Consider the following 21,963-nt stretch of genomic DNA (forward strand, 5'->3'; position numbering starts at 1 on the left):
CCCCATCCGGTCACCTTCACGTTGAAAGGAGCCCAAAACAACTTCTGGATTCTACACAACGGCCTTGGAAACAGAAGCGCTTCCTTGAGGAAAAGAAAAGGAAAAGCCATTGTCTCCTCACTTCCCCTCCCGCCCCCGAGCTCCTCTCCTGCATCTGCAAGCGCCAAGGTGCTAAGACCACTCCTCTCCCTCCGCACGCTCTCGGGGCAGCTCCTTTTCTGCAACGGCGGTTAAACCATTTGTGCACCTCATCTGGGAGGAAGTGGGAGGTGGAGAGCCGCGAGGGCGGGAGGAGTTGGGGCTCTCCTTGCGCACACCTCCCTCAGGGTCGCCACGGAGACGGAGCGTCCTGGTTCGCGGGCCGGGGGAGAGGCGGGCGGTGGCTCCTCCCTCCCACCGCTGCCGCGGGACAAGGGCCGGGAGAGGTGGGAGTGGCGTGGGGGTGGGGTTGGCGGTGGCATTGGGGGGCGCTTACGTCACGTGCGTGCAGGGACCGCTATAAATGCACCGGCTGGAGCGAGCCGCGGAAGCTCTGGGCGCCGGGCTCTGCGCATCGCGGCGGCTCCGAGCAGGAGCTCCGGGTCCCCGCCAGCCCTCGCCGCCCGACTCCGCTGCTGTCCCCGCCCTCGGCTCCTGCAGAGGGTGCTCGGAGACGATCGGGCGCGCACCCCGGCCAGCTAACTAGGCGGCTCCCTCCGCGCTCCAACTTTAGGCTCTGGCTTTGGAGAGCTTTGCCTGCTCTTTGGTGCAGGTCCCGGAGGGGCGCGGAGGCCCAGGCTCGCGTCGCGCTGCAGTCGGCGCCCTGGTCGCCCTGGGCGCGCGGTGCGGGCCTTCCCGAAGGGGACTGTCTGGGGGCGGGGCCGTGCGGAGGGGACCGGAGGCCGGCCGGCTGGTGGGGCTCCGCTCTCGCAGGGAACTTCACCCTGGAGAGGTAAGGACCTTGCTAGCGCTCATCGCCCAGTCGGCACGCATCCCCCTCTTCCTAGCTACCCTTTCCTTCTTAGTCCCTGCTTTTAAATCAAACCAGCTTGCAGGACCGGGTCAGACCCGAGGGTGGGTGGGCTGCTCGGAGGGCGGCGGCGATGGAGACGACGGGGAGCCGGTCTTGTGGGAGACTCCGAGTTTCACCCGCTCCTTTCGGCGCGCACTTTTCTTCTGGGTTAAGTGAGCGCCGGGTGCGCTTGGGGCTTCCGGCCCGCAAAGCTCTGAAGTTGCGGGGGGGTTGTCAGTTCCGTCGGGTGCGCGCCACAGGTTAGGTTCGCTTCCCAGGAAATGACTGAGCTTCTTCTCGGCCCGCTCTGTGCCAGAGGAGACCCCTCCAGGGACCCGCACCATCCATCCATGTGCTTCCGCTCGCTGCGCCTAGGGTTACGTGCGCGAATGTTTGTTTTGTGCCCGAATGTTTCTTGCCGTGCGCCAATGTTTTATGCCCAAATGTTTTGTGCTCCTTCGAGGAAGTCGCCGCGGGCGCTCTGAGTGCCTGTGAGTTGTAGGCAGGAAGCTTCGGGACGCACAGAAACCGGGACCTGTCGACGGGTGGAAAGTATCCTCGGCACGCCCTTGCAGGCTGTCTGTAATCACAGCCATTTACAGTCGTGTAGCTCGGAAATTATTTCCAAGCTTTGACTCTTTAGGGCGACTTTTGCTATTTCGTTTTGGCCTCGTGCCTGTCACCCCGGAAAGTGTACTGTGTGCTTCGCGGGAAGAGCGCGTCCCGTGTGTCCAGCCCTCCGAGGGAGGAAGGGTGGGACTGCTGGCTCCAGAAGCGCCTGCCCGTTGGCCGGCGCGATGCGGAGACCGATGGACCCGGCCCGCTCCCCTCCCAACTGCGGCTTTACGTTTACTGCCGGGAGATGAGTGTCTGCCTCGATTTCCGCGCTAATCACACTGCCTGTCGTTGCAGCCGAGAGGCGCGGAAGAGCCTTCCCGTGAGGTCTTCGCAGGGACACCCTGAGCTCGGCCACCATGGAGCGCGCCCCGCCCGCGTGGCTCCGAGTGACCGCGGTGCTGCTGCTCGTGGCCGAAGCCGTGCCGGCCATGGTCGTCCCCAACGCCACCTTGCTGGAAAGGCTTCTGGAGAAGTACGCCGACGAGGAGGGGGAGTGGTGGACGGCCAGGCACCGGGGGAAGAGGGCCATCTCGGACGACGACATGCAGGGCATCCTGGACCTGCACAACAAGCTGCGCAGCCAGGTGTACCCCGCGGCGGCCAACATGGAGTACATGGTGAGTGCGCCCGCCGCCCCCCGCGCGCCCCGCGCGCCCCGCCCCGCCCCGCCGCCGGCGCCGCTCGCCCGCGTGGCCCTGAAAACACGCGCCTTCTTGTGAGTGCTGCGTCTGAAAAGTCAGGAATCAGTCATTTGAAGAGGCTTTTTGGATCGCTGATTATACAGGGTGAGGCGAAAGTAGGTTTATGGTTGTGCGTGTGGAAAATAGTATCATAATTAATCAATAGTAACACAAGAATAAACTGTTTTGCATGCTCACAACTGCAAACCTAATTTTGCCCCACCCTGTGTATATATATGTACATATGTGTATTATATATATATATATAAATTTTTTTCAAATGGGCCCTTGTTTCTTACAAATATGTAAATGACATATTATAAGGCTACATTTCTATGGTGGCTTTATGTTGGGTGCGTGGCAATGGCTTTTTTCTCCTTCTGGATTTATTTCTGAACTTTGAATGTCAAAATCAGCCTGGGCAAAGGATTGAATAAGAATATGTGACCTACCCTTAATAACCTTATATGCACCCTGACAGTAAAGTAGCAAGTTGGGGAAACACATTTTTTTAGGACTACTAGCGTGTAACTCATTAATATACTACTTAATACCCTAAATATTTAGAAAAAATTAAAAAATCTATTATACCACTTGCATGAATTAGGAATGCACCATCAAAAACTGATAATAAATAATCATTGGTGATGGCGAACTTATTTAATGACTATTGGGAATACCATTTCTCCTGGATACACTGCAGGGTACAGTTAACTTCAGTGCGTTCTTGGTGTGTTTTTTTTTCTTCCTGCATTTACATTAGTTTTGAAGGGCAGTCTCTGGTTAGGTAACTTTTACTTGCATGGGAGTTTAAAGTTCACACTATCCATTGCAAAATATGGTGTTGCTTTACTTTAGCTTTCACTGGAAGCTAAAAATATTTTACTCTAAAGAAAGTAGGTAGTACTCAACAGAGCTCAGGGGAGATTACAAATTGGGGCCTGGCAATCAGGCTGTGTGGGTTCAAATTCTGGCACTGATACCCTTCAGCTGTGTCGCTGTAGACAACTTGTTAATTCTCTCCTTCAGTTTCCTCATGTCCACCTAGCCTGTGTACTGACCTCTGAGGGTTGCTGTGTATGTTGAATGAGACAACCTGGGTCAAGTTTAGCTCATTAGCAGGCACTTTGCAAGGTTTCATGAAATGTTAATGAGACATATAACTAATTTTATGTTTCCACATCGTGTTTAAACAGAATATGTGAGGACATTGTTATCTCTTTTCAAAATTCTCTGCAGGAAATCACATCAGCAATGTCCCACATTTCTGCTTTTTGTGTATTTCCAAAGTAAACAATCCTATGACTTCCTCATCTGTGAGCTTTCAAAAGGAAAAGCCAGTTATGGAAACTTTTCCAGCTCAGCCGCCGTATGCTTATTCCACATGGAGAAGTATTCAGTTGCTTTTTATTTAAAATGAGAAAGAATTTGGGAGTTCAAACCCACAAAAGAAAATCTGAGCATATATGTGTGTGTTTCAAGTAATAAGAAAATAATGAAAGAATAGTTCTGTGCTTTGTTTTTATGTCTGACTTCCAAAGAAAATAACTGTCTATTGTATGATGTCTGGTCTGTTTATCCAACTTTCTTGTAAGTTTCACTGGTTTCATTCTATCCTTGAAATGTAGGTTCAGAGACCAGCCAGGGAACTGTGACTTGGCTAGGCACTGGGCTGCGGAGTAGTTCCGTGCCCAACTGTAATACTGGCCCACATTTTCTAGAATTCACATTTAAGGGGAAGTTAAAGTAGAACTTTATTTGAAATACTGTTGATGTATGTATTATATAATAACAGGAGTACAGATGTTTATCAACCTGGTGAAAACTTGACTTAATCAAATAGTTATTTAAAGTGAATTTTTTTCCTGAGAAAAAACTAAACACTGGCTGAAGAACTGTTTCCTGTAAAAATCTGTGATTCTGTATGGTAATCGCCACCACTTGTGGCCACTTTTACTCCATACATTAAAAGCTTGAGAGCCAGTTACCTTTTTTACATTTGGCGCTTATTTTGGTATAGTCTTTTCCTTGAACCTGTGGCAGCCAAGCCACATTCACACTTACTACCATCACATCCGTACCCCTACCGTTATATTCATTTAATTAACAGGGTCAAAGTTGACTCTGGAAAACCACATCTTCATCTGAAGAGCTTACAGGCTGATAGAGAAGGGAGAATAGGCACATTTGAAAATTTTCAAGTAAGCAAAGAACCAAATTCTGTGTATGTGTATGAGTAATGCCAAGGGAGCGCCGGCTAATGGAATATTCCCGGGGGAGAGCTAATAAGTGGGGAAGAGGAGGTGTAGGTACAGACATACAGTTCCTGGAAGGTGCTCGGGACCGCGCACTGTGGCAAAGGGTGGAGGGCACATCTCGGGTGCAGGACGAGGGATGGACAGCGGGGGGGCGGCAGGCTGGCTGTCCAGAGCTGGAAGCAGTTAGACTGATGGAAGCAGAGACCTGTGGCTGAGTCAGGAAGGGGCGAATGAGCTATTGATTATGGAAACCAGTGATCCTACCCACATTTGTTCAGGGTAAAATGAGAAACTGGAGCTTTCAGGTCATCAAATGAAGCTGTTGCTGAAGAGGCAATGGATTTCAGAGGAGAAAAAATCCTGTCTTCGGACCCAGATGGCAGCAGGTTCACCCTTGTCTGTGCTGCTTCCTGGCACAGGAGCGCCCGCAGGCACCACCGTTCTCGGCTTTGCTTTCCTCACTGGCGAAATGGGTGTAAGGATGTAAGCCCCCCAGGCTGTAGTGAGATAACATGTTTCAACTGTTGAGCGTGTTCTCTCGCTTCCAACCTTTCCTTCCTGTGGGTTTTAAGGCCTCATCACTTGGTTCTTTTATTTTTCTGGTTACTCTGTCACATGTTCTTGTTTCCTGCTCATGTCTTACCACTTTGTTCCCCAGGTCTTCTCTCTTGGCCTTCTCCCTTCCTTTGGGACTTCATCCAGTCTTGACTGTAAATACCATCCATCTATTGACGGCTCCATAGTCTAGAGCTCCATCCAGCCAACCTCTGTGAGATTCATTTTCATATTCCCTACTGCCTGGGTCATCTCTGTGTAATATCACCCCACAGTTAACTTCAGTCTTAAGATGTCTAAAAAGAAAAGCAACTGTCTTCCCTTTTCTTCCACCCCTGCCTGCCCTCCTGCTAACCTTCCTCTGTTCTTTCTCACCAACACCTGCTCAGTCCTCTCTAAGCAAATAGCAACAGCAAACTGAAGAAAATGAGGCACACCCTCAACTCCTGCCTTCTCTCCACCCGCTTCCGCACAACATGGGTGCCCAGACACAGATGCACAATCACTTGCCAGGTCTGCAGATTGTCTCAGAAAGGTCTTTGGGATCCATCTCTCCTATTCATCCTGACCTTTGCTCACCCCGACCCTGGCACTGCAGCTCCCAGCCAGCAGACCATGCCAGTCTATCCCTGCTTTGTTTCTACTTTAGTCCCCCTTCCTCCCTGTTTCTAAATCTCTGTTTTCCTTCGAACAAATCGGGGGTGACTACTCGGTGGCACAAAACTTGTGCTGGCTCTTTGCTGCTCCCGGTGAAGGCCCAGGCTGATTAGCTTAGACAAGGAAGCGCGGCCAGCCCAACAGGCCCCTTCCCCTCAGCGCCCTTGCGTGTATTCGAACCTGTGTTCACGTTGAACTACTCTCTGCTCTTACAGATGGCAGCGCCTTCTCATGCTCTGTGCCTCCTTGCTCGGCTTCCTCTGTGCCCCGAATGCCTGTGCTTCTGGTCTCCTCCCAAATTCTTCCTCAAGACCAAGTACAAGCATCTTTCTGTAAAACTTCCTCTGCTGCACCCATTCCCCTGCCCCACTCCTTCTGTGCTCCTAAAGGATTTTATTCAAGCCCGTTTAGTATTAAAATTTTGTTGCAATTAAATATTTACATGCCTGCTTTCCTTTCTAAGACCTTGAATTCCTAGAAAGGTAAGGATTGTGCCTTATTTCTCTTTATAAACCTGGGCCTGATGCATAGAAGTGCTCGGTAAATATTTGTTGATTGAGCATTGTCAAATGCTCAGTATGTAAGTGTTGAATGAAGGGGTGGATGGAACAATGGGTGAGATTATATATGAGATAAATATGGGGGTGGGGTAGGTAAGAAAGAGGAGTTAAAAGAATAAAAGATGCTGACATGGAATTTGGATATACTAGAGATGAAGTTGAATAAATGCTTCAAATAGTTCAGGATTTTTTCCTACTTTTTATTTTATTTATTTTTTAAAAATATGTCTTTATTGATCTCAGAGAGAGGAAGTGGGGGGGAGGGAGAGAGAGACCAATGATGAGAGAGTCATTGATCCGCTGCCTCCTGCACGCCCCCCACTGGGGATCTAGCCTGAAACCCAGGCATGTGCCCTGACCAGGAATCGAACTGTGACCTCCTGGATCCTAGGTCAATGCTCAACTGCTACGCCACACCAGCCAGGCTCCTACTTTTTAAAATATTCATGCTATACTATAAATTGTCCAGTAAGATAGAGCCACTGAGATACTGGTGAAAATAGTCAAACGGTCTAGAATTTAAATAATAGACTGCATTAATGTGTTTTTACCTGTTGCTACAAATTTTTAACAAAGATGATTAAAACCCGAAATCGTGCACTGTGATACAAAATGTGCCTAAGTTTAGAATGTGCTTTGGCAACCAGGACACTTTACCTAAAAAGGACATGTAGGCCAATTATGTGAGCCCTTTTCCACTGTTACCACTGTTTCCCTGTCTTTTAGAGACCATTGATAGACTGTGCGGGACGGGGGACGGCTGTGCCTGCGTGCTGTCCCCCCACCTGTGGGTGAGACTGTGGAGAACCTTGGCGCACACATTTCCAAGTGTAGAACACAATACAGTCGGGTACCTCTCCGTTTGCCAGGCAGCTGGAGGCTCTGAGCCAAACAACCAGTGGTCCTGTGGTATGTGGTGCATGTCAATGGCTTCGTCCCAGTTTGCCACTTCCTTTCTCCCTAAGGCCATGCTTAACGTTGGAATTCAAGTTTCTATTCTGGGCTTCAGTCCTGCAGATAATTCCAGAAGCTGGACGTGGGACAACCTAGTTTGCTGAGCAGGGTGATGCTAGTCCGGGTTTTGCCCTATTTCTGACTGTGTGTAGCCTGAACCCAAGCCTGAAAAAGTGTTCTTAGCTTGTGAGTTTCCCTGTTTATGCTCATGAATTGTGAATTCCTGTCTGCTGATGTTATTTGCCACTAGTGACGTATATTCGGAATAAATGCAGGTAATGAAATGATGGCCTCAGGACTTATTTCCATAAAGCTCAGTGTTTACACATTTTTTATCTTGCTAAAAGTGGCAGGAATTCACTGCAATTAAGGTTTTATTGAAATGACTTCTAAAATGATAGTTTTCTCTGAACACTGGCACTTGCCTGGTAATTTTAAAAAATTCAAACATTTCAAAAATATATGCATCTATTGATATATAATTTACATGCCTGCAAAGGTACATGAAATATCTTTCTTGGTTTAAAGAATATTATCCTTATTTAAAGTTATTAAGGCTTTTTAAAATATTTTAAAAAATCTCTATTTGAAGTAGCTTATGTAATTTTCCTAAAGTAATTTTGTTTTAATAGTATTGTGGAGATATAATAAAGTTATGTATTAAGTATCTTGGTCTATAGAATTAAAACTTTACAGAACCTTAATTTGAATAGATTTTTTTTTTTAAAGACACTAACACTTTCAAATTAATGTATTTTTCTTTTTGGACATTACTCTGTAGATAGCAATACCTATAGGAAAAAAGTGACACTACAATCCAGTTCTATTGAATTTAGTAATCACCCTGGAGTTCTGGGAGATTAAAGATTTCTCCTTAAATGTAAGCTGCAAACCTAGGGTCTTAACAAGGCAGGAGAAAATAAGTACTTCTAACAGAAGAGTGGACATCCAGAGGCAGAAAAATGCCACAAAATGTTAAAATTGCTACTGTTACTTACTCCTTCCAGGTATTAGGAATTTACCATATGCCAGGTTCCATCTAGTACACAGCAAAACATCCTTCCTTGCCTGATACAGGCCTGGAGGACCTTGAATCCTCCGGGCAAGGGGCCCAGGCAGCTGACAGGGAGGGCGGTCGAAGTGATGCAGGAAACAATGTCAGGGATCTACGTGAGGAGGACCCTACAGATCACTGCAAAGGCTCCCTTTCATTCTGAGTGATGAAAAGACATTTAAGCTATTTGAACAGACGAATAGCATGATCTTACTTTGCTGAGAACAGACTTTAGGTGGTGGGAGGGGGAGCAAAGGTGTGAACAGGGAGACAGGCTATTTGGATAATCCATCTGATAATCCACCTAACAGCCTATGGTGGCTCGGAGTGGGGTGGTGGCAGGAGTGTGAATACACAATGAAACCCCTATGTAGTCACAACATCAGTCTGGGAAAATTGAAGGAGGCCTTGCCGCAGGACTAATGAAATGGACTTGGTCCATTGGTATATAAACGTATGCATTTTAACTTTTTAAAAAATATTAACCTTTGGTTTAAATTAAGGTTATAGTGTTAAATTGTAGGTTTCAGTTTTTATGTGTCCATAAACTTTTTCTTCTACTAATTTGTCCAAGAAGTTTTTCATTTGTTAACCCATCTTTTTCTTTTTGAAAATTAGCAAAGCATCCCTATGTATAATAAATAAAAGCTATTAATACTTTATGTACTTTCAACAACCAAGTTAATGTTATTTTGATACTGAAATGTAAAATACAAACTAATGCATAAGTAGATACTATAGAGTGACTAATTATGAGTTTATCTTTCCTTTCATATATTTTTCTGGGCTTGACTTTCAGATCAGTCTTGAATCTATCTAAAATTAATGGGCTCTCAATAAACTAAAATACAGGTGTTCATTCTTATAAATTGAGCCAATATATAAAGAGCTGATAGATGGTACTTTCTCAATTGCTAAAGGATTTCCTTAAATACTGTGGTCTCCTCAAGCAGAACATAGTCTTGAAGATTCCTAACTACTCTTTTCTTAAGTGACAAGAAAAATAATGAATACATCATAGCCCTGAGTTTATCACAAAGTCAACACAAAGTATGACATTTACAAAAAGAATCCAAGTTCAGCTTTTCAGGGGTTTCTGTACTTTGGGAAATAAGACCCAACACATTAGATACAGATCTGTCTAGTAATTGGTAAGTTATGTGATTAACAAGGCTCAGAGAGATGTGAGATAAGTGAGGTATTATCACTGGCATGACTTCTAAGAGGAGAGAGAATGTGAACAGAACTTGGGTGAAAGAATAAAGTTTAAGTGACTAAAGAGGCGAGGAGAGGCAAGAAAGAACAGTTCCCTCAGGAGAAAATCCCTGATGGATGCATTCAATGGTCAAGAAATAAGAATGGACAGGTGCTAGAACCTTGCTCCTCAAAGTGTGGGTATGCAGGGTTCGGTCCTGGCACCAGGTCTTAGAAATGTCATAGTTTGGATTTCTCTCCTGATCTACCAAATCAGAATCTGCATTTTAGAAAGATCTCCTAGGGATTTATAAACTCTTTAAAGGTCCAGAGAAGCAGCTATGGAGCAGCCCATATCGAAGAGGGGTGGGATATAAGTGAGTGAGGTAAATTATGGCTAGATTGGGCCTTGGCGGTGAGATGAGATGAGATGGGATGAATTAGCAGACATTCCGTAGAAATGTAAGGGTTGAGTGAAAATAATGGCTCTGCTGCTTCATGAGGACAATCTACGCTACATCATGCATTCAGCCTGTCTGTGTAATACTGAAATAATGGATTTAACTGAAATCATCTTGTGAGTTTATCCACATATTAAATTTCCATTTCAAGGGTTCTTTTAATTTTAATAAAATGAAGATGCAATTCCTTCAATTTTTAGATTGCTACATTTTTAAGGTTTTCAGGCTTTGTTTTAAAGTAGATTTTAAGTAAAATATTTCCACATCTGCCTCTGGTCTTTAACTTCCAGAAGACCCTAATAAGTGCATTGCCCCAGGTAATGCTCGTTTCTCAGTACCTGGCAAGGCCTGTCTGCCCAGTAACACAGGTGTTTCCTTTGAAATCTGAGCCTCGTGCCTTTTCCCTGTAACTACAAAGTCTTTTCAAAGCAGGTGAAGCCATGTAGTTAAACACCTGAGGTCATTTCCCAGTTGTCAGGAATGTGTTGCTGCTGTTTTCCATAGCGCTTTTATACCAGATGACTTTGTCACAAAACCATCATACCCTCTTTCAGCGTGGATGGACTTACTCATTTATTTCACTGATGTCAGTTTCTTTACAGTCTAATAATACCACCAACAGGGAGGAAAGAAGGTGGCTCTAAATATTTTATAATGAGGCGTTGTATTTGGCATTTAAATCTGAAATCTCATGAACTGTCAAATGTGTTGCTTCTATAGAATGACAGATTCGTTCTTGAAGGTCAAGAAGATGTATTTGAAAATACTTAATCATTTTTAAGAGAGAAAACTATTCCCGTGCCAAAGAGGAAGAAAATTTAACTTGACTAATGACTGTTTTTGCCCAGTGTATAGTACTGGTTTTGCCCAAGGTACTGGTAAGCTGGCAATATTAACTCTATTTCAAACTACACTGTTGAGTGATTTCCAGCCTTCACTGAGTGTCTGTTATTAAAGCAGGATAGCAGGTATTCCGGTAGGAGTCAGAATTGTATTTGCTCACTCATACTTTCCAAAGTATAGCAGTCAATGGAATTGTCGGTACCTGTCTAGATGGTTACATATTTTCCAGTTTCTACAAGTATAACATTTTAGTACTAAAATTACTATGTATTTCTAGGTTTACTTTTGAAAGTCCTTTGGTAATGTTTAAGATTTCTCATACACACACACACACACACAAAATAGAGCCTCCATATTGAACTGGCTTAAAAATATCATTGGAAACAAAGAATGTCAATAGCTTTCTGCTTCTTTTAGTAATAAAACTTCATTTAACGCTTTACTGTGCTCTAAGAAGAAACCGCCTAGGACGCGTAGGTGGAAAATAGAGCGTTTTTCATTTCTGCACACCTCAAGTACCCATCTTATAAAGAAATGGTAGTTTTAAGTGTGGTTTGGCTTTAAATTAGTGCAGGGTGAATAGTTCAGAGAGGGGGAAAAAGCCCTTCAGGCCATCTTGATTTAATTTACAAACCTGAATTTAAAAAGAAATGTATAGAGACTAACCTACATTTAAATGGGATTGGTATGAATTACTGGTGGTCTTAAAACCTGAAATATAATGTTGTAGCATATAAATACACATTCCCTGCTGTTATGGTAACATTTCTTCTAGGACAGCTATATTTTTAGTAAGTTTTTTTTTTAAAAAGAATCTTCTTGATTTGTATTAGAGAACTTGACCTAAACACCTATACTTGATTAGATTTTTAAATAAATAATTACTTTCAAAATCACCACTAATTAATATTTATGAAATATTGATAGTAAATTTTAATCGCAGGCTCCTTTGCCTCAGTTCTTATATTAAAGTAATGGATTCCTTATTTTAGCCTTATTACAGTTCATTTGATATATTTCCCTCCTTATTTTTAATGAATTAGATAGAAAACTTGTCATGCCATAAAAAAAGCTTTTATCCATGGTATATAATTCATTGAATTTTAGTCCTCGAAGAGGCCTGAGTTATCTTCTGTTTCCACTGGCACATTTTCCAAGTAAGAAAACTTAGCCTAAAGGATTTGAATATGTTTTAGATTTTATTTCAATTTCCATATAGCAGATATATACACAAATTTTTGAAATATGACCTGTTTTGTGAATTTGGGATTGTTTGTATGTATATCCTCTCTAAAAGGGATCCATCTTCAAAGGAAAAACTGACATCTAAGATTGTAGTATCATGTGCAGAAAAGAGTAAAAAGACCTTGAATAAGGGTCTTAAGGTCTCTTTGAAGGGCTCAGCTGGGTGGTTCTCACTGGGTCTCTCAGGTGCCTCAGTAACCTGGACTTGCACACTGATAGGTCTCATGCCAGAGCAGGAAAAGTCAACAAGGAACTCCTCCCACATTGCTCTGTCTCTGTGTGCTCTCTCCACAGGACATTTACAGCCACTTCTTCAGGGCTGCTGGGCTCCTAATTTGTTGGCTCAGATCTGCCAAGATGTGTGTCTTAAAAAAAAAAAAAAAGTGGGGGACATCTGTAATACTGTCAACAATATATGTGTGTGTGTGTACATACATACACACACACATATATGAGAGAGAGAGTCACCCTGGCTGGTGTGGCTAAGTGGTTGGAGTGTTGGTTCGAGCACCACAGGGTCATGAGTTCGATTTCTGATCAAGGGCACCTACCTGGGTTGCATGTTCAATCCTGGCTCCAGTAGGCACAACCAATCAATGTGTCTCTCTCACATCAATATTTCTCTCTCTCTCTCTCTCTCTCTCCCTCCCCCTTCTCCCTCCCTTCCACTCTCTCTAAAAATCAATGGAAATAATATCCTTGGGTAAGAATTAACTAGGGGGAGAGGGAGAGAGAGAGAGAGAGAGAGAGAGAGAGAGAGAGAGAGAGAGAGAGAGAGAGAGAGAAGAAAGAAGCAGATAGAGGCTGTATTTCCTAACCCAGCCTAAGAAGTCTCAGTGTCATTTTCATTAGAAGGGAGTCACTGTCCAGTCAAATCGAAAGGAAGGGGAGGGGATACAGCTCCACCTTTTGAGCTTTAAAATCATTACAGTGGTTTTAAGCATTTTTTTTTAAAGCCATGTAGGAACTGTTTGTTTTTCTTCTGGTCCTTGGCTACTCTGAATATGGGAAGGTTGCTAGATTAGAAACCTGTGGCTGAGTGTATTTCACTGTACCTGTGACTACAGTGCTATGCAAGGACCTGACTTCCCAGACTGAGGACAAGAATTCCTTTGTCTCTTTAGGACAAACTACTTTCCAGGGAGCTCTACCTGGAAACTTGCTCGATTTTGAGGGATGACTCTGCTTTCTCTCCATCCTACTGGGTACAAAAGGAAATCAAATCAGTATCATGCTCATTTTCTGGGACTATATAGCGAATTTTTTTTCTTACCTAATTTGTTTGGATAATAATGACAGTAACTTGAATTATATTTTTGTATAATTACATAAAGTATTTAATAATATAACTAGGTCTATTTAAGTAATGACGTTAAGAAATAGTACGTCCATGTTTGGCAAATAAAGGGCTTCAGTACTCATAGCATGCATTTTTTATGTCTGTATCACAAAACCTGTCATCTTGAATAGTTGACTTTAATCCAAAGTAAAATTAAAGCTTTTATGAAAATCAGCTACTTTTGCTGCTCTTAATTTTTCAGTTAATGTAAAGACACATTTTTGTATTTTTGCTAGATAATGAAGATGAACTGGAAGAATATACTTATTCTTAAACTTTTGGGCTTTGGAAACATGAATATATATGTTTCCAAACATGAATATATATGTTTCAGATTCACAATTGAATGAGGAAGCATGTTCGTTTGTAAAAATTTGTAGGAATGAATGGAGAAACTTCTCCCCACGCGGTCTCCTTTCTTTCTCTCCCCAGCTTCTTTTCCTTCCGATCTGGTCACCATTAGATTTCTGCCATCCTTTAAAAATGAAAGCCGGCAAGCACATTCTCCCTGGGCCCTGGCATCTTAGCTCTTTAGGCTTCTGCCCTCTCTCTTTTCTTCGTTAACAGAGAAGCCCCGCTTGCTTTCCTGGCTTTCTCTTTCCTGTCACTGTGCTCTCTGCTCCTGCTTCTCTCCCCAGCAGTGGGCTGAAGTTGCTCCTAGTCATGGGCTAGCAGCCATCCCCCCTCTTGGCCCCTCTCTGGCACTGACCTTGTTGCCCACTCCTCCTGGAATCTCTTGCCCCCTCTCTTCTGTAACTTAATTCTTTTCCAGCTTTCCCTGAACCTTTCTGAGCCCTGATCTCGTAGTTTAATTTACTAACTTGTTCTTTTCTCCCTTTCAATTTTGATATTCCAGAATTTTCTTTTCATTCCCCTTCCCGTTCTGTGTCATCTTCTTGAAGAAATCATCATCTCTGGATGAATAACTTCAAAATTCATGTGTCCTGAGCACACGTCTCCCCCCGGAACCCGGCCATGTGTTCCCGCCCTCTGTTTGACACGTGTAGCGAGGCCTAGCGGGCACCTCACGCCCCGGCCTTGAGGTGTGCGTGGGGTTACACAGACATTTCCACCACCACAGCCTAGATCTCTTTCTGTGTTTTCTCTCTCTCAGTTTGGTAACCTCATCAGTCCACACTATTTTTCACCCTCACCACCTATCAAGTTCGGTTGTCCACCAACTTCTAGGAATTTACATTCCTAAGCATCAGTTCGGTCTGTCTTCTCTTTTCACCTCCTTGCTGTCACCTGAGGTTGTGGCCTCATGATCTTGTTCCAGGAGTATTTTCCTGTCCTCAAAACATGCCCAGAGTCCTGTAATTGATCGTGCCCAGGACTGAACCCAGCTCTACCTAACTCTGTGTTTTCACCACTACACTCACTACACTGTCTGTTTTTCAAATTAACAAATCGAATATTAAACCCAAGATAGGCAAAAATATTTCAGTGATACTTTTGCAATTTTAAATATTTCTTTATAAACTACTTTTAAAGTATGAATGAATCACCCTCATTGAATTTTGTATACAAAACACATACACATTTCATAGGATTCAGATTCAATCATTCATGTATTCAACAAACATTTACGAACCACCTTGTCCATATGACACAGAAAATAGGCCAAAGATACCAGCATGACTTAAATAACTGCCCCAAGCAACTCAGTCTCAAGAAAGAGATAACCGTATAGACAAACACTAATATTACAGTGTAATAGCTGCTAAACAAAGGAGCATAACAAAGTTTCAGGATCCTCCAGGAGGCAATTACTTGGCCTCTGGGAGAACTGGAACGGTGTCAAGAATTTTATAAGCAGGATTGCCAAGAAAGAGTCAGTTCTGTCTGACAAATAACTAGGGGAGGATGTTTTAGGGATTGGAAACAGTGGCAAGGAGAGCAAGGAACAGCAGGGTGTGTGATGGAGAACAAAGGGACTTCACGGGAATGGGGATAGTTGCCTGTGTGCAGCAGAGGAATCACTTCAGTGTATTTGTGTTCACTTAGGTCATTCTCAACGCTTGCTAGAGCAGATTGGAGGGTTGAGAGATGAGGCAAGGACATTAAGTAGGTGGCTAGAGCAGAAATCTTGGTGAGAGATGGTGAGCACTCAGACTAAGATGTTGTCTTTACAGATAAGTAAGAAGGGAGAAAACATAAGAACGAACATCACTGTATTTAGAAGGAATGTCCAAACTATACATACACATTAAATGTTTGTATCTGTATTTTGCTTTTGTTTTGAACTATAGACATGGGATGTCGAGCTGGAAAGATCTGCAGAGTCCTGGGCTGAAACTTGTTTATGGGAACATGGGCCTGGAAGCTTGCTTCCATCCATTGGACAGAATTTGGGAGCACACTGGGGAAGGTAGCTTAAAATGTAACTTTTTGTTTCGGAAAACGTGTCTGAAATGAAATGCTTATTAATTCACGTAGCACATTTTCAAAGGCTTGGTGTCTTAAAGGAAAACAAGTAGTCACACCAACATGAATAATAAAAAATAAATGGATGAGGATGGTCAGCAGTATTTGAGATTTATTTCTGTTTTGGATCGTTAATATAATAATAATGTACTGGGCATAAGTATTTAAGATTAACAACTTACACAAAAATCTCTCTACCCTACGTTATCAATCTATTTGCAATATGTGGTTTTACATTTGCTCCAACTTCACTTGCTGTTGGTGGTTATTTTACCTCAAATAGATACAGACCCCCGACATTTCACGTGCAGGCCTGGTATGACGAGGTGCGGGACTTCAGCTACCCCTATGAGCACGAGTGCGACCCCTACTGCCCCTTCCGATGTGCCGGGCCCGTGTGCACTCACTACACTCAGGTGTGTCCGCTGCGCTTGTGGGACTGGTGGGAGGACTCAGGCTGCAGGACTTGGGTCTTAACGTCTTTTGCTACAGTTATTAATTATAAGTTACTGATTTATGCAGAATAAGCTTGGAAATTTCTATAAACAGAAAGGAATGATTAGGAAAAAAGGACCAAACATATGCTTAAAAACACATTATTGCGATTATTTTACATGTGAAACATTTTAATATCGCCCCAATAAGTGCAAATGGGGAGAAATTCACTATCTTCAAATTCAAGTGTCATTATTTCTTATTTTCCAAAGAATAAAAATATTATTTTATTTACTAATGATATTTGCTATTCCTGTGTGTGCAGCATTTTTTTTTTCCACTTAATGTTTACACTTGGTATTGGATATGTTTTAACTTTGAAGTCACATAACTGAAGGCAGATTCAACAAGGTAAAGCTCACCACAGTTTGGAGTTTCCAGAAGATCTATGGCTGATTATTAGGGAATATAAAGCAGAGAATGTCCTATATGCCTCTGTGTGCGACAAGACTAAGACCAATGTTGAACTCCGTAATTGCCAGCGGCCCAAGGAGATACTGAGGTGTATAAGAAATGTGAACCTAAGGTTTTGCTCTAGTGCTTTCCATTTAAGCTGAGAAATTCTATTTCTTTGTTAGGTGAGTTTCTTCATACAAATATTAATACAGAATTAAGGTTTGTGAGGCGCTAACTTTTGAGTTAGTTAGTAAATTTGTACTCTGAAGTGCTTACATTTTATAGCCAGATAGAGTTACTGAGCTATAGATCTGTTATTTTAATTGAATTAAAGACTTCCCAAAGTCTCAGGAAAAATAAATGATAAATGTTTGTTTCTCAAGTGCAGTTTTTACATTTGTCTCTCAGATGTGTTGTATTACTTCATCCCAACTTGCCTTTTCTAAGCCTTTCTTTCCTCCACTGTAGGTTGTGTGGGCAACAAGCAGCAGAATAGGCTGTGCCATTAATTTGTGCCATAACATGAACATCTGGGGGCAGATTTGGCCCAAAGCTGTCTACTTGGTGTGCAACTATTCCCCAAAGTAAGTAGACAAAATCACTTTCACATGTAAATTTTCTTAACATGAAAATAACTTGATATTTCTAATTTTTTTTTCATGTATTCAGTGTGTATTATTAAATAAAGTATATTGTTTTAATTCAGTTTACGTAATATGATAGTAATTATGGTTGCCCGATGAATAAAATCAGTACTTAAAAGGAATAGAGAGTTGAAAATATGATCTTTATGAGGACAAGGATCATATTTGTGCCTTCAGTTCTACTCACTGCACTATTACATTGCATAAATATTCAATAATTTTGATTTGTTAGAGATGAACAACTGTAGATTAACTAAGAAATGTGCATTTTTACCTGTGTAAAGACCATTCAAAGGATTACACTGAAAATATTATAGTCATACGTAGGGTCAAAGCTAAGTCTAAAATCTGTTTTTACTATAACAAATGGAATATAGGTGAATATTCCATAGCAGAGTTTGATGTTCTGCAAGTTCAACTTTGTAATTTTTAACAATGTGCATAACAAATTATTTAATATATTTCCAAAGAATGAGGCAGCAATTTATATTTAAACCTGGTAACCAAAAGATTCTGTGATAAAAGATATGAAAGTCTTAAATCTACACCCCTATGTTCATAGAACCATTATTTACAATAGCTAAGATCTGGAAACAGCCCCAGTGCCCATCGGTAGATGAGTGGCTAAAAAAACTGTGGGACATTTACACCATGGAATACTATGCAGCTGTAAAGAAGAAGAATCTCTTACCCTTTGAGACAGCATGGAGGGAGCTGGACAGTATTATGCTAAACGAAATAAGTCAGTCAGAGAAAGACAAGTACCACGGGATCTCACTCATATATGGAATCTAAAGAACAAAATAAACTGATGAACAAAATAGGTCCAGAGACATGGAAGCATGGAACAGACTGATGAATCTCAGAGGGAAGTGTGTGTATGGGGTCAAGGAGAGATTAATCAAAGAACTTATATGCATATATGCATCACCCATGGACACAGACAATAGTGCAGTAGGCCTGAGGGTGGGGGGTTAGGGGGAGTCAAAGGGGGGAAAATGGGGACATATGTAAATCTTTGAACAATAGAGATACATTTTAAAATTCATCACTTAGAGGACTCTTATACAGTAATATTTTGCAATGTCTTGTAAATGATGCTGTTAGACTACCTCTTAAAAGGGTACTGATTGGCTCTTTAAGGGGGAACTGGTGGGGCCACGCCCCCTACAAGCACGGACGGCCCTGCTCCGCTTGCCCACCTAGCTTTGGAGGAGGCTGCAGAGAAAATCTGTGCTACAAAGGTATGTGCTGCTGAGTCACTGTATTTAGTTTGAATCATATTTTAATCTAACTTATGTTTTAATTACTGTTTTAAAAAAACAAATGTATATCTAATTACCCAAAAAGTTTCCAGAATTCTGTTTCATATATTTCAAAGACACCATTTAGAATATTTAAAAACATACTTAATATCAACACCTTTTATACAAATATGTATTTGAAGGAAAGCTTCATGATTATTCCAGATAACTTCTCATTGTACTTGGAATTTATCCCAGAGCGACACGTATATGTACGTGAAAAGCCATCTTGATATACTGTGGACTGGAGTTATTTCCATAACTAATCATATTTGGAAGGATTTAGCAATTTCACACAATTTACTCTTAGCACTTTTAAAAGCTTTTGCCGAAATGCCATGATTCTTACTTGACTCACACTCAGTGAATTATACTGATTCTCTGCTTCTCAGCGTTGAGCATACAATTTCTGATGCCAAAACAACAACAAAAGTTTAACAGTATTATAAAACTATTGTAAAGCAGGGCTTTCAAATGCATTTGATGTCCTAAAGGTAAATACAAATATGATGTCCTCTTTATGGCTCATGAAGATAAAGTGTATGTGACAAAGCTTTGTGAAGGTCGGCATGCTTTTGTTGGGCATCCACCCATGTGAACATTTTTTACTCTCTTGTGATTTTTGGTTAATGATGACTAAATGAAGATTAATGCAGACTAAGCGGATTGAAAAACCTATGAATAAATGCATCCCTCTTTAGCACCCATGTGGAGATGTGCCCTTTTCCCCTCTGAATGACTTAATGCTCATTAGCTATAATAAGTAGACTAGAAGTGACCATATATTTCACTCTGTTATAGGACCCACTTTTAATTCCTAGAAGCATTTTCCATTGTGTGTGAGTCTGTCTGGTCTCTCCCCTCTTTACCCCCAAACCTCCAGCCTGCTTACCCCTTCACCAATGGCAGCTATATTTACTGAAACCTGACTTTCCTTTTTTGAGGTCCTGAGTCCTTAGACACACACAAAAATAACACAGCTCTCCCAAATGTGCCAGTGCCAAGCCCTTGATATAATCCAACCTGGAAAAAATATTAACAATATTAACAGTCTGAAACTATTCTCCATTGTCAAACTTAAATTTCTGCACAATGAATTTCTTTCTGAAAGAGAAAAAAACCTTTTCAGGAAAACTGATATTGTAATAAATAACAAGGGCATAGCAATTCTTTAGGCTGAATTCCTTACAGGAGAATTTTAAATGTGATCCTCCTGAAAATATTAACAATATGATTTCCTTTGGGAAAACAAATTCAAATGCACTAATAGCTTTATTAGATCACTGCGTGAACTTCACAGTGCCTTATGAAAACTGACATGTTAAAATACAAGTATGCCAAGTTTTGAAAAGACTCCGTTTAACATTAGCCAGATGGTAGCATCAACAAATCAAGGGCTCAAAGCCTGATGTTTCATTTACTCCAAGGTAGTGCGTAAGAGCATCTCCTTAAGTCAAAACCTGCACTAAAACACAGCACTCGTTTTTCTAGTTTGAAATGTTAGGCATGTCAAGATTTATCATTGTTTGATCATTTGCACACATTTAAATGGGATTCACAGTCCTTAACTCCATTCTCTCTAACAGAAGGATCAGACAGGTACTACACTCCCCGAGAAGAGGAAACCAATGAAATTGAGCGGCAGCAGTCCCAAGTCCACGACACCCACGTTCGGACAAGAGCGGATGAGAGTAACACAAACGAAGCTGTAAGCACGCAGCAAATGTGTAAGACTTCTGCATTATTTGCACGCACGCTAAGGTTTACATAGGTGGCAATCCTTCGATACTTCATCAGCTTTCATATTTTTAGAATGGTGAGAGCTTGGCATTAGACTGACTATGAAGAATTATGGCAGCTTCTACATTATCTAAATTAATTTTTTTTTCTTTTAGCCCAAATTGTTTCTTGTGATGTGAGATTAAGAGATCAGTGCAAAGGAACGACCTGCAATCGGTAATATTTACTATTATTCTCAAAATGGACAGAATGTCAAAAATATTTTCATTTTTTATTGACATTCAGAGAAACTACATTTTTGCCCCATTTTCTTTCATTTAGATATGAATGCCCTGCTGGCTGTGTGGACAGTAAAGCTAAAGTCATTGGCAGTGTATATTATGAAATGGTAAGTATTATAAATACAAGCATTTGGGGGTAGAGTCCTTTCATGTAATATTTGATTTTTTGCTGTGAACAATAATTGATTAAAGATATTTTGCTCAGAAATGTCCAATTTAAAGTCATGCGAACAGTAACTAGTTGTGTTTTATGCAGAACTCTAATATTTCAATATCTTCCTCTCTTCCTTTCTACCAAGCAATCCAGCATCTGTAAGGCTGCGATTCATTATGGCATAATAGACAACGACGGCGGTTGGGTAGATATCACGAGACAAGGAAGAAAACATTATTTCATCAAATCCAATAGAAATGGGATTCAGACAATTGGGTAAGTACCTGAATGATCTTTTGGACCCCATGATTTTAAATTGTAACAATGAGGAAATAGATCCTATTGGGGCGAAGCAGAGAAGAATTTATACAGAGAGAAGGTGGTCATTTTCGAGGTTCACTTTGTCTACAGCATTGCCATGGACAAGAAGAGGAAAGAGGATACAAGTTAAAGTTGAGCCCCTTTGCTTCCGAAGGTGCTGAAGCTGCATATTTTCTAGAGTCATCAACAATGTGCACATTTACAGTGACAGCCTTTCCAGTGTGAGCATAAGCTCCTCAGCTATGAACTACTGCAGAGAAGGCTTGTCGATTAGCATATTCTCCCTGCCCTGTTCAGGGAAAACAGTTTACTTTTTGCAGCAGCAACTTTGTTAATAAGCTTAGATTGGTCGAGAAAAGAGCATTTTGAAGTCGCTAATTAAATAATGCATCACCTTTCTTTTGTTCATTTAAGTGTGAATCCAACATAAAAGCAGCGATGACCTTTTAAAATGTTTCTCCTGTTAAGAACACTAAATGTTATTCTAAAACACTATATTTTCATATGTACTCTATAAAATATAGAAAAATAGGTGATTTGGAAATATTTTTGTAGTGTCTCTTGCTTCTGTGTGAAAAACTAAACATTATTGAACCTCACATAGAATGCCTTTTCTTAGGAAATGTGACATAGTTTTTCTTTTGTAAATATTCAGTTGCACGAAACTTCACAGTAAAGTTGGAATTCAGGATGATAAGAATTTACTAAAACCCTTGCAAATTTGTGGACTGATCTCCTCTGTAGACAGTTTTGACCAGAGGCTTGATGTGCGGTCAGTCATTAGCCATTACT

At 41.7% G+C, this 21,963-nt stretch overlaps 1 protein-coding gene across 1 annotated transcript in view; it reads left to right on the top strand.

Annotated features, from left to right (window-relative positions):
* The first annotated feature begins 845 nt into the window (after positions 1-845).
* The window catches only part of CRISPLD1 (cysteine rich secretory protein LCCL domain containing 1), a 33,838-nt gene continuing 12,720 nt past the window's right edge, over positions 846-21,963 (top strand). The window contains exons 1-10 of the mRNA XM_087825448.1: positions 846-931; positions 1,904-2,226; positions 15,662-15,780; positions 16,120-16,252; positions 17,196-17,311; positions 18,515-18,615; positions 20,262-20,402; positions 20,571-20,631; positions 20,737-20,803; positions 20,996-21,126. Of these exons, the coding sequence (XP_087681574.1) occupies positions 1,966-2,226; positions 15,662-15,780; positions 16,120-16,252; positions 17,196-17,311; positions 18,515-18,615; positions 20,262-20,402; positions 20,571-20,631; positions 20,737-20,803; positions 20,996-21,126 (1,130 nt within the window). The 5' untranslated portion in view covers positions 846-931; positions 1,904-1,965. The remainder of the gene's footprint in view (positions 932-1,903; positions 2,227-15,661; positions 15,781-16,119; positions 16,253-17,195; positions 17,312-18,514; positions 18,616-20,261; positions 20,403-20,570; positions 20,632-20,736; positions 20,804-20,995; positions 21,127-21,963) is intronic.

Source organism: Miniopterus natalensis, chromosome 16 (assembly GCF_054644295.1).
Source record: "Miniopterus natalensis isolate mMinNat1 chromosome 16, mMinNat1.hap1, whole genome shotgun sequence".
Lineage (NCBI taxonomy): Eukaryota > Metazoa > Chordata > Mammalia > Chiroptera > Miniopteridae > Miniopterus > Miniopterus natalensis.